Here is a 12,329-nt window from a genome sequence, read left to right as displayed (position 1 = left end):
TAGCTAACCTTCTCTCACTCCACACTCTTCTGATGAAACTCCTTCCCCTCTGACCCTGCTCTGTTCCTTTAACTACCAAGCTTTTTGGCCAGACATATTTGCCCATTATACTATGTGCCTAATTATTGCAAAAATATGTATGTCCAAATGTCATGAGTTTGAACTGGTGTCTTTTGGGAGTTGAGGGGGTACGACATGGAAGAGTGTGCAGAATGAAGGAGTCTCATTTCTGCTACAATGCACTGTGTGGTCTTTGCTTACCTTTCTGTAAAATGGGCAGGGCTTTTTTTTTTCCAGCTGGAGCTCAGTCCTGGCACCTCTCAGGTGGGCGCCATTGCCATTATAAGAGAACGAGGGAGGTGTTCCCAGTGAGTCCCTGCACCTCTTTTTCTAGAAAAATAACACTGAAAATGGGGATTTACGAAACTAGGCGAACAAAATACCAATTGAAATGTTAAAAGGGGCTGTCTTTCGATTTTGGCTTGAATAAGCGCAGTAACCCAAAAACTCAAAGAGAACTGCATGGCTATTCTGCCAGCTGTTTACTGCCATAGCGCTTGCATGTGGGGCAGAGAAAGGTGTGGGGACTGTACATGCCCTGTTTAGAATATTACTGTTATTTTCCTTGTGTCCGAACTATCCTTCGAAGGCACAGATCAGCATCAGGTGCTGGTGCTGGGAGGACTGTATAATATCTGAACTCTCACAGGTATGGCCACAAAGATTTTGTAATTATCCTCTTGAATTTGTGTATCAAAACAGAAACTGGATATATTTTTATATACTTTATATACTCCAAAGTGTTTTTTTTAAATAAAAATATATAAACAGTGTTTTTGCTCATTCTGACTCCCTTGTCCTTGTGGGAAACAAGATGATATCTTGACGTTCACCCAAATGTTTTCCCCATTCCCTTCTCTTCTTTCCTTTGTTGCCCGGAACTACTTTCCCCATTTCACGAGCACTAAATCAGACCTCCGAGTTAGGAGGATACAGGTGTGGGGGTGTGGAGTCTCACAGCAACTGGGGTGCTCCTGAAAAAGACTCCAGCTAGCCTGGAAGGAAGGGACGCAGGTGGCGCTGTGGGTTAAACCACAGAGCCTAGGACTTGCCGATCAGAAGGTTGGTAGTTTGAATCCCCGCGACGGGGTGAGCTCCCATTGCTCGGTCCTTGCTCCTGCCAACCTAGCAGTTCGAAAGTACATCAAAGTGCAAGTAGATAAATAGGTACTGCTCTGGCGGGAAGGTAAACGGCATTTCCGTGCACTGCTCTGGTTCGCCAGAAGCGGCTTAGTCATGCTGGCCACATGACCGGAAGCTGTACGCCGGCTCCCTCGGCCTATAGAGCGAGATGAGCGCCGCAACCCCAGAGTCGGCCACAACTGGACCTAATGGTCAGGGGTCCCTTTACCTTTATAGCCTGGAAGGGCTTAACAGGGTAGGGCAGGAGAAGGGAAAGGCCATTCTCCATCCCCTCTGAAAACATCCCGTTGTCCTACAGATCACTGACAGTTCCACTGATGTTAGTCATACTCAGAATAGACTCAAGTTTCCTCAGCTCGTTGATTTCAATGGGTCTACCTCAGCACATGCCCTAGTTGGATATCACCCACTGGGTTCAATAGGATTTGCTCCCACGTGTGTATAGGATTGCAACAACAAAAAACTGGGTTGGGGGCTAACTACAAGCCCTGAAGCTAAATAAAGAATTTGCCAAATAACAGGAAGTTTTGGAAGAAGGTAGAGCTTCTGATTTCCCCCATTCTCCCTCTCCCGAAACCTCCCTGTACACCGTAGGTAGGATTTTTACCCTTGTGGTAAACCTGATGGGAGATGAGAGAGCAATCAGGGGCTTAGACCAGGCAGGCAGGAAGGCAGCTGCTTGTCAACACTCAAAAAAACGTTATGCCCAACCCTTACGCCCTCTGACAAGAGCCCACCAGCACAGCAGGCCCAGCCCTGGCCTTGCTGCTGTGATAGGGCTTATCAGTGTGGCAGCAAACACCTCTGTAACCGTTATCAGGGACGCAGCTTGCAAAAAGTGGCAGGAGACCAACCCACCGCTTGCTGATGTTGGGCAAGCTCCAGAACAGAACCAGCATAGGCCCTTGTTTCTGGGAGAGGGGAGGCCCTTTCCCTGAGATCCTTTTGGGGGGCTCATTGCAATGGTCCCCTGTGGCTCTGCTTTGGGCTGGTTCATGAGTCACGTCCAAACAGGCAGCTTAAGCCCAGCTGTGGTCTGTTGCAGCTCAGGCCTCACCTTCCAATAAGGTTTCCCTGGCCACCCCAATATTTTGCCAGAACTGCCTTTAGAACCGCAGGCCCTTTGAGAAAAGAAAATGGCTTGAATCCAATGGTCGGTTGAGGAAGTGGAGCACACCGCAGGCAGCATGTTGTTTCTGGGAAAGCTATGGGGCTGCATCTGGTGAAGAGGGGTGTGAAACCTACAACAGTCCCCCTTCCTGTGTCTGTGGATCCAGTACAATGGGACACAGGCGGCACTGTGGTCTAAACCACTGAGCCTCTTGGGCTTGCTGATCAGAAGGTCGGCGGTTCAAATCCCCACAACGGGGTGAGCTCCTGTTGCTCTGTCCCAGCTCCTGCCGACATAGCAGTTCAAAAGCATGCCAGTACAAGTAGATAAATAGGTACCACTGCGGTGGAAAGGTAAATGGCGTTTCCATGCGCTCTGGTTTCTGTCACAGTGCCCTGTTGCGCCAGAAGCAGTTTAGTCATGCTGGCTGCATGACCCAGAAAGCTGTCTGTGGACAAACACTGACTCCCTCGGCCTGAAAGCGAGATGAGCACCACAACCCCATAGTCGCCTTTGTCTGGACTTAACCGTCCAGGGGTCCTTTACCTTTTTACTTTTACAATGTGATGCACATGGTGGGATGCAAAATGGCTCAAGCCACCTGTGATGGCCTGGGACTCGGGCTCGGAACCAGAGGAGACTCAGTCTGCACCAGATCCTTTGCCTCAGGCATCATCTGAACCAAGTCTGGGGCCTGATCCTGAAGAATCCCATTCTGCACAGGTTCCCCTGCAACAAACACCAGCTGGGCCGAGTTAGAGGCCTGAGCCTGCCCTGGCTCCAGATGCGGCGATTACCTCATTGCCTTCAGCTGGGCCATCACTTACAGCCGCTCCACTACCGGTTGGGGCAGGGGAGACTGAGGCGGCTCCCGGGTCTAGTAACCCACCATCATCTGCAGAGACTAAGGTCTGAGAGAAGGAGAGACCTGAGTACTCACAGGAGGAGTGCTTGCCTTCGGGCGAAACAGGGAGGTGAGTCGCCGGGGGATCAGGACCGGCTGCTACCCCAACAAAGATAAAAGGCTGTCAGACCCCACCACAGGTTGTGGGAGCAACATTGCTGTATGCTAGATCCTGCCTGAGATCCTGTACCTGTCCTTGCCTGCTTTCCTGCCTTGGCTCTGTCGGACTGACTCCCAGCAGAACCTTTGGATTCTGGACCGGTCCTGGACCACGTTTCACGGGTTACCCCCAGGCCCAGCACACCACCATTGGAAACACATCAGAAATTACAGGGTGTAGAATGCCCTTCCAGTTCATCATGCACTCATTACAGCACAGGCAATTGGGACATAATGCTACATATTGCTGAGATTGTTTTCATACTAAGCAGATATAAGGAGCAGAGAGGGGAACACTGCGACTTCCTTGTGTTGAAGTCCAAATTCTTGCAGTGCTCAAGTGGTACAAGTTTTGCTCCCAAACCAAGCTCTTTTTAGTGCACCGAACGGCGCCTGCCATGTGCCAACATGGCTTCTTTTGCAGCTTGCATTGCATCCTGCTACCTTTGAAGGTGACCCAGAAACTACAACTAATTCAGAATGTGGCAGCTAGACTGGTTACTGGGAGTGGCCGCCGAAACCATATCACACTGGTCCTGAAAGGGCTCCCAATATGTTTCCAAGCACAATTCAAAGTGTTGGTGCTGACCTTTAAAGCCCTAAACAGCCTTGTCCCAGTATACCTGAAGAAACATCTCCACCCCCATCGTTCAGCCCAGACGCTGAGGTCCAGCTCCGAGGGCCTTCTGGCGGTTCCCTCACTGCGAGAGGCAAAGTTACAGGGAACCAGGCAGAGGGCCTTCTTGGTAGTGGCAGCTGCCCTGTGGAACACCTTCCCAACAGATGTCAAGGAAATAAACAACTATCTGACTTTTAGAAGACATCTGAAGGCAACCATGTTTAGGGAAGTTTTTAATGTTTGATATTTTATTGTGTTTTTAATATGCTGTTGAGAGCCACCCAGAGTGGCTGGGGAAACCCAGCCGGATGGGCGGGGTACAAATAATAAATTATTATTATTATAGCTAGTTGGCAGTTATTTTGGGTGGTGTGGCTTACTGATTCATGGTGAATGCCGCCCTGGAGCTGTTCCCTGCTGCCTTGAAAGAGGTGATGGAGCTGCCACTCCTAACGGAACTGGTCCTGGACATCTTAGACTGGGATAACTACTGACCAGTCACAAATAACCTTGGTTGAGAGAAGGTGGTGGGGAGACTTGTGGCCGGGCAGCTGCAAGCATGTGGCAAATTGATCCTGCAGATGGTGCTGCTCTACCCTGAAACACAGTGGCACTGACACCATGAAGACAGGCACTGGGACCAGTGCAGGGCAGCAATATGAGCGGTGTACCCAAATCAAGCCCCATGTGATATATTTTACCCCAGGGGAGCACATTTACAAGAGCAAACAAACCCAGGGGGAACACAAGAGGGATTTCTCACATCGTGGTGCACTGAATGCGTGCCATGCACTAGGTCACAACTCGCTAGGAAGAGCATGTGCTTTGTGTACACTTTTGACTATTCTGGGAAGCAAGCATGAAACATGACAAACATACAGACAACACCCCACCACTTGTGTGCAATTGACTTGCACGCAACTGCACATATGTGCCTTGCCAGGAAATAACTAATTCAATACTAACCTGGAATGGTGGGAGAGTCCTAGTGACTCACAAGGAGACCCTCCCCAGAGTCCAAAGTCCAGGGGGAAAAATGCTCCAAGGGCTCCAAAAAGGTGTGCAGGAGCTATCACTGCAACAGCTGTTGGGCAGGAAACTACTTACCGTGCTTATGTGCATTTTGCTTATGAGCACTGATGCTCAGAATGTAAGCCCCGCATAAGTGGGGAATCACCTGTATGTGAAAGAACACAACACCACTTTCCCTTTCTGCTGTAGTGTAACCAACATAAAATAGGTCAACGGGGGGATAGAGATCTCTTTATTTGCTCAAGGTAAGACAGTGGGAAGAATCCAAGAGGCACTTTTGCTCACCCACTCCATAGGCAACTGTCCACATCTCCCCCCCCCCCCAGGTCACGCTCTGAAAACCATTTCCCTCACACCGTACAACTGGGTTTTTAAAAGACGAAAAAACAAACAAACCCAGAAGTGTAAGATTTAATCTCTTGGTGTTCTGTTTGCCGAGTCTTAGGCTTCCTTCCAGGGCTTTTCTCTGCAACTGGCAAAGCAAGAAAAGTACATTTCACGTTTGCGATCGGAGGTGCAGCCAGTGTAAGCAGAGCCAATGGGAAGCTGAAAGGACTCTATAGTACAGCATAGAACTTGCTACTCGTCAAAAAAGGGCAACCTCTCAGCCCAAAGCTGGGAAGAAACAAACAACAAACTGGAGTAAGAAAGATTTTATCACCTGGGAGGTGAATGTATGTGTTTGGGTAAGAGGTAGTTGATTACCTGAACACAAAAATGACTCAACTAAGGACCACCAGAGGCCTAAGATTGGGAGACGAGAAAAGGATGGGCTTAAGTCTCAGGGGGTTGATTGCTCCTTGAAGCTGTGCACCCATCAACTTCCCCTTCGCACGGAAGCAGAGAAATCCTCATGTCCCCTTGTGGATCGAATCTCACCAGCCATTCTTGGTCCTTAGTGCCTGGCTGGGAGAGACGTGCTCTAATCAGCTTGGTGATGCCCTGCCTACCTGAACCAGCAATCTCCTCTGTGCTCGGATGCAGCCAGCACTGGGCTGGGAAGTAGCGCTCAATTGCCGAGAAATACTCTGCTTGTTCCCCAGCTTCTCCAGAAAGCCTCATGGAAACGACGAGCTTGCAGCCTGCAGCAGACTCCACAGGGAGCTTCTGGCTGAAATGGTTCGCTGTGTCCAGCAGCAAGGCCACAAGCTGAGCTGCCATCGCTGGGCTGGAGCAGCCGCCCAAGTATTCCTCCAAGCCATCCAGAACGACTAGGGAGAGGGAGCAGGAAAAAGTTTCATGTAGGGAGGCCACCAGCTGAAGCAGCTCCCGGAACGATGGCGGGTACAGGAAGTGGATTCTCTAGGGAAGGAAAGGGAAGAGTGTTAATGGCCAATTTGTAGGAATGAATAAGCCACACTACAGGCCAGGGCAGTGGTCGCCTCACTTGCATATTACCGTATTTTTTGCTCTATAAGACTCACTTTTTCCCTCCTAAAAAGTAAGGGGAAATGTGTGTGCGTCTTATGGAGCGAATGCAGGCTGTGCAGATATCACAGAAGCCAGAACAGCAAGAGGGATTGCTGCTTTCACTGCGCAGCAATCCCTCTTGCTGTTCTGGCTTCTGAGATTCAAAATATTATTTTTCTTGTTTTCCTCCTCCAAAAACTAGGTGCGTCTTGTGGTCTGGTGCATCTTATAGAGCGAAAAATACATACCTTGGTAATATGGCCATAGCTGTCAACTTTTCCCTTTTTTAAAGGGAAATTCCCTTATTTTGAATAGGATTCCTCGCAAGAAAAGGGAAAAATTGACAGCTATGAATATGGCGCCCTGAGCAAGGACAAAATTTGATGTCCCCCCCCCCAATATTATTATTTTGCATCCCCTCGACTCCGTGCCCCGGGGGGGGGATCACCTGCACCACCTTAAACCCCCATAGCACGGAGTCGAGGGGATGCAAAATAATATGGGGGGGGCACCAATTTTTGTCCTTGCTCAGGGCGCCATATTACCATATTTGTCCACTGGCGCAGCGGCATTCGGCCTTTCAAATTTCAGTGGCACCTTGAATGAGGACAAAATGTGACACCCACCCCCCAAAATATTTCTTATTTTCACAATAATTCATTTTGGTACAGCTGCTTTTTTTTTTATCTCAGTAGGGACCCACATAAATACTGTATAGGTATTTTTGTTGTTGTTACTCACTCCCTCAGCTGAGCGCCCTTTGCGCGGGAGTCGCCGCCCACCGCGCCCTAAATCCGGTCCCGCAATCTGGCCTCATGGGTGGGCTGCTGGCCCACCTACCCACTCGCCCACCTGCCCACCCACCTGGATGGCTCCGGCTGCGTCTGCGCCCCCGGCCGGCAGGCGCTCCAGAGGCCGCGGCGCCAAGAAAAGCGCGCGAGTCCGCGAGGAGGAGGAGGAAGCGCCCAGCAGCGCCGCGCGGAACGAGAGCGCCGAGCGCCCCGAGCCAGCGGGACCCAGCAGCAGCAGCGCCGGCCGCGGCAGGAGGAGGAGGAGGCCAGCCGGGTCGGCGCCCGGAACCGGCTGCTGCTGCTGCTGCTGCAGCGCCGACATGGCCAGAACCGGCGACCGGGTGGCGCGCGCGCGCCTTTGCCGAGGGGAAGCCGCAGAGAGTGGGCGCGGCGGCAACAGCCAATCGGCGGCGCAGCGGATGTGGATCGCTCCGCTTTGGTGGCTGGGCTGGCTTCGCAGCCGCGTGGGAACGTCCCCTAGATGCGAGAGGCAGCTGGATTCGGGGGATCGGGGGTGGTGGTTTTTTTGTTTGTCTCGTGCAACTGATCCTTTCTGAACGGGGTGGGGGGGAGAGACAGGTCGCCAAATCGGGACATCGACACCGCGCTCCTTTTACGCACGAGCCGCCTCTCCTTGGATTGGGGTCTCTCTTTTTGGCACAACGGCGATCTCATCGCTGCCCGCCCTTAAGGAGCTCCGACTTTGCTAATATGGCGCCCTGGGCGAGGCCAAAATTGGCGCCCTCCTTTAAAAGATGTATTTTCACAATAATTCATTTTGGTACGGTAGCTTTTCTTTACGTATAAATATAGGCTGTGTGTTTGTGTTTGTTTGTTTGTTTGTTTGTTTGTTTGTTTGTTTGTTTTTAGTAGTAGTAGAATTAGTAATAGTATTTTGCGCCTGCCGGGCTTGGCACCCTGTGCGGGGAACCGCCCACACTGCCCTCAATCCGGCGCTGCCATTATTTTTCTTTATTCAGCTCCTAGCTGGTCTCATCAATAATTCGGAGCAGGTAGTGGTTAGGCTGCTAAAACCAGGTCACCGAACAGAACCCCGGTTTAGAGTAGCGTGCTGAGTAGCGCAGGGTCAAGGTCTGGTGAGCAGACGGTGCCTAGCTAGAGTTGGTCAGGTTAGCCCCCGTGACATGGGTGCAAAAATCGCACCTCTCCACTGCGGGGCGAAGGCGCGCAGGCTTCGCGTGGGCAGTCGCAGCAGCCCTAGGGGACCCCCTTCCCAGCTAAACCACAGCGCTGTTCCCGAGTTTTCCCAAGTTTCTGGACCATGGACTGTCCCAGACTTTCGCTGAGAAGTTTGGAGGCTACCTGATTGACTGCTTTCTAACGGCTCCTAAGGCAGGAGGAAAATACTGGAGATTGCTTCGTTGTTCTGGCTTTCTATTCGTTTCTTTAAGGTGATATCCCACTTTCTCCATAAGAGATTAGTTGCTGTGAAAGTCTGCAGCAAAACCAACCCATTATTGTGGTGGAATACAAGGCACAAGGAAGTGAAAGGCAAACCCGGATTTGAGGAATTTTGCCTGCTTTTTAGGTGCATTTATATATCTGCTTAAGTTATCATATTAAAGATGGTTGAAATGAGCTTGTCTTGATTGTATGTATACTTGGTTGTTGTTTTTTAAAAAAACCTTATCTAATGGACAAATAATAAAGTTATAAACTACCATGTTCAGTATTGTTGAAATGAGCTTGTCACAATCATATGCACCTTCAAATAAAAAACGAAATCTAAGAACAAATTAAAATTTAAAATTGTAGAATGCTTATACAGTGGCACCTCGGGTTACATGTGCTTCAGGTTACAGACTCCGCTAACCCAGAAATAGTACCTCGGGTTAAGAACTTTGCTTCAGGATGAGAACAGAAATTGTGGCGCAGCGACAGTGGCAGCAGGAGGCCCCATTAGCTAAAGTGGTGCTTCAGGTTAAGAACAGTTTCAGGTTAAGAACGGACCTCTGGAACGAATTAAGTACTTAACCCGAGGTACCACTGTACATTGCATTGATCACAACCTTTTTTTGCTCTGAACATCCCAGGGGGAGGGGGTCTTGAACCCACCCACCCACTGCTAACCTTCATAGGAAGGAGCCTTGTCATACGGCAAGCAACGCAGGGCTGGGGGTTATCTCTTGCCCAGCAGAGTCCTAGAAGAGAACACACTCTTCGCACCCATCCCTGCGATGATTTGGGTGGAGGTGTAAGTCACAAAACAGGCCCATCATATTTATTTAACGCCAAGACTTAGTTTTGGGATGTATAAAATAGATTTTGGGACGCGGGTGGCGCTGTGGTCTAAACCACAGAGCCTAAGGCTTGTTGATCAGAAGGTCAGTGGTTCAAATCCCTGCAATAGGATGAGCTCCCGTTGCTTGGTCCCTGCTTCTGCCAACCTAGCAGTTCGAAAGCACATCAACGTGCAAGTAGATAAATAGGTAACGTTCTGGCGGAAAGGTGAACGGCGTTTCTATGCGCTGCTCTGGTTCTCCAGAAGCAGCTTAGTCATGCTGGCCACATGACCCGGAAGCTGTATGCCAGCTCCCTCGGCCAAATAAGCGAGATGAACCCCAGAGTCGGCCACGACTGGACCTAATGGTCAGGGGTCCCTTTACCTTTACCTTTAAAGTAGATTTATCAGGATCATGTGAAGCTGCCTTAGACTGAGTCAGTTCACTGGGCCGCCTTCTAATTTGACAGGCAGCTGTTCTTCAAGCAGAGAGAGCAGGTGCAGAATTCAGTGGCCAGATTGATTGGGGCAGGGTGGTCCAAACACCAGTTCTGGCATGACTGCACTGGTTACCAGTTAGTTTCTGGGCTCAGTTCAAGTGCTGGTTTTGTCCTAAAGCCATATGTAACCCCAATACCTTCCACTGTAAGTGGATTCAGTGGCATGGCTGTCCTGCTTCTGCAGGTAGTAAATAGCTCTCAGGGCTAGTAGCCATCGTTGGGCCTTACCAACTACCTAACCCAGCCTTTCTCAACCTGGGGTCCCCAGATGGACTATAGCTCCCATCATCCCTAGTTAGCAGGACCAGTGGTCAGGGATCATGGAAGTTGTAGTCCAACATCATCTGGGGACCCAGGATTGAGAAAGGGTGGTCTAATTTTCCGAAGTTGGTGACCATCATGGTATCTTTTTTGGTAGCACATTTCATTATTTGCTTATTTATTTATTATATTCATCTCCCAAGGAGCTCAGGTTATTGAACATAGTTCTCCTTACCGTTTATCCCCAGAAGAACCTTGCGAGGTAGACTAGGGTTAGTGGCTGGCCCAAGATCACCCAGTGAGCTTCCTGCCTCAGTGGGGATTTGAACTCTGGTCTCCCAAGTCTTAGTCTGTTGCACCACACTGGCTCTCAATAAATGAACTTATGTGCTGTATAGAGAAAGTGCTTCTTTTTATCTGTCCCTGAATCTTTTACCATTCAGCTTCAGTGGATGGCGCCAGGTTCTAGTACAGTGGTACCTCGGGTTACAAATGCTTCAGGTTACAGACGCTTCAGGTTACAGACTCTGCTAACACAGAAATAGTACCTCGGGTTAAGAACTTTGCTTCAGGATGAGAACAGAAATCGCGTGGCGGTAGCGGGAGGCCCCATTGGCTAAAGTGGTACTTCAGGTTAAGAACAGTTTCCGGTTAAGAACGGACTTCCAGAACGAATTAAGTTCTTAACCTGAGGTACCACTGTATTATGTGAGATGGAGAAAAACACTCCATTTTCTCCATGCCACGAAAATCTTAATGCACCTTAACCATGCCCAGTTTTTAACGAACTAAGAAGCCCCAAATACTGTAACCAGGGTTTTTCCCCCAGCTGGAACTCACAGGAACTCAGTTCAGGTACCTCTCAGGTGGGCATCATTGCCATTATAAGAGAACAAGGGAGGCATTCAAGGTGAGTTCTAGCACCTCTTTTTTCTTAGAAAAAAAGGACCGGTTGTAACTCTTCTCACTGAGGAGTTGCCCTCAAGTCTGCAGTTCCTTGGGATTTCTCCTTGCCCCTCTCCAGGCGCGCAGGCTGCCCTGCTGCGCAGATACATAGTTCACCTGTTTTCATTCTGACTTTGTGTTTCAGAGGTCATTTTGAGACATGAGGGGCAGGCAACAAGGGGCTTAATTAAAACATTTAGCAGTTACTAAATGCTGGTGCTTTCAGCGGACCGGTGCCACCATCTGCTGCATGCTTGGCAGTGCTGAGGCATGGAGATGCATGCAAACCCTCACCATCTGTCGAGTGCGAAAGGCGTGCATGAGGATGGGGAGGGAGGGCTGAGGTTCCTCCTGTGCACGGCAAGGTAGGAGCTGGATTCTTTTTGGTGCTTGACTTAAAGGCAGGTGGGGGAAAGAGTCAGGTCTTCTTGCATTAGATACTGTCCTGCTAGATCCTAGGCACAGAGGATCCATCTGAGATGTCAGCATCACCTACCACCATATGATGGTAGTTCCGCTATGAGCGAAAGTTTGGGGGCTTTTTAGTTGAAGAAGGAGAAGAGTTTGGACTTGATATCCCGCCTTTCACTCTCCTTAAGGAGTCTCAAAGCAGCTAACAATCTCCTTTTCCCTTCCGTGAGGTGAGTGAGGCTGAGAGACTTCTGAGAAGTGTGACTAGCCCAAGGTCAGCCAGCAGCTGCATGTGGAGGAGCGGGGAAGCGAACCCGGTTCACCAGATTATGAGTCCACCGCTCTTAACCATTGCACCACGCTGGCTCTCGAGAAAGAGAAGCAAGTAAGGGAGGCAGAAGACAAAATAAGCAGCCCTTTGATCCAAATTCTCAGCTTACCAAGACCCAAGAGTTCAGTTGGGTCCAACTTTCTTGCAAGTGCTGAGGTTTTCCTCTGCACACGAGTATTTGACTAAATTGTTTTAAGTGTGCACTACATTATTTTAGGGACGCGGGTGGCGCTGTGGGTTAAACCACAGAGCCTAAGACTTGCTGATCAGAAGGTCAGTGGTTCGAATCCCCGCAACGGGGTGAGCTCCCGTTGCTCAGTCCCTGCTCCTGCCAACCTAGCAGTTCAAAAGCACATCAAAGTGCAAGTAGATAAATAGGTACCGCTCCGGCGGGAAGGTAAACAGCATTT

At 49.9% G+C, this 12,329-nt stretch overlaps 1 protein-coding gene across 2 annotated transcripts in view; it reads right to left on the bottom strand.

The window, feature by feature from the left end:
- Positions 1-5,242: 5,242 nt before the first annotated feature.
- SWSAP1 (SWIM-type zinc finger 7 associated protein 1) overlaps positions 5,243-12,329 on the bottom strand; it is a 34,479-nt gene continuing 27,392 nt past the window's right edge. The window contains exons 1-2 of one of the 2 annotated variants that reach the window (XM_053370950.1): positions 7,303-7,606; positions 5,243-6,330 (exon numbers count right to left, since the gene is read on the bottom strand). In XM_053370950.1, coding sequence (XP_053226925.1) covers positions 5,803-6,330; positions 7,303-7,551 — 777 coding nt within the window. In that variant the 5' untranslated portion in view covers positions 7,552-7,606 and the 3' untranslated portion in view covers positions 5,243-5,802. Of the gene's footprint in view, positions 6,331-7,302; positions 7,607-12,329 lie in introns of those variants that run through there. The other variant, XM_053370951.1, reaches the window with a different exon arrangement.

This window comes from Podarcis raffonei, chromosome 17 (assembly GCF_027172205.1).
Source record: "Podarcis raffonei isolate rPodRaf1 chromosome 17, rPodRaf1.pri, whole genome shotgun sequence".
Classification (NCBI taxonomy): Eukaryota; Metazoa; Chordata; class Lepidosauria; order Squamata; family Lacertidae; genus Podarcis; species Podarcis raffonei.
Note: the sequence above shows the minus strand (reverse complement) of the source record. Positions and strands in the feature narration are given on the sequence as shown.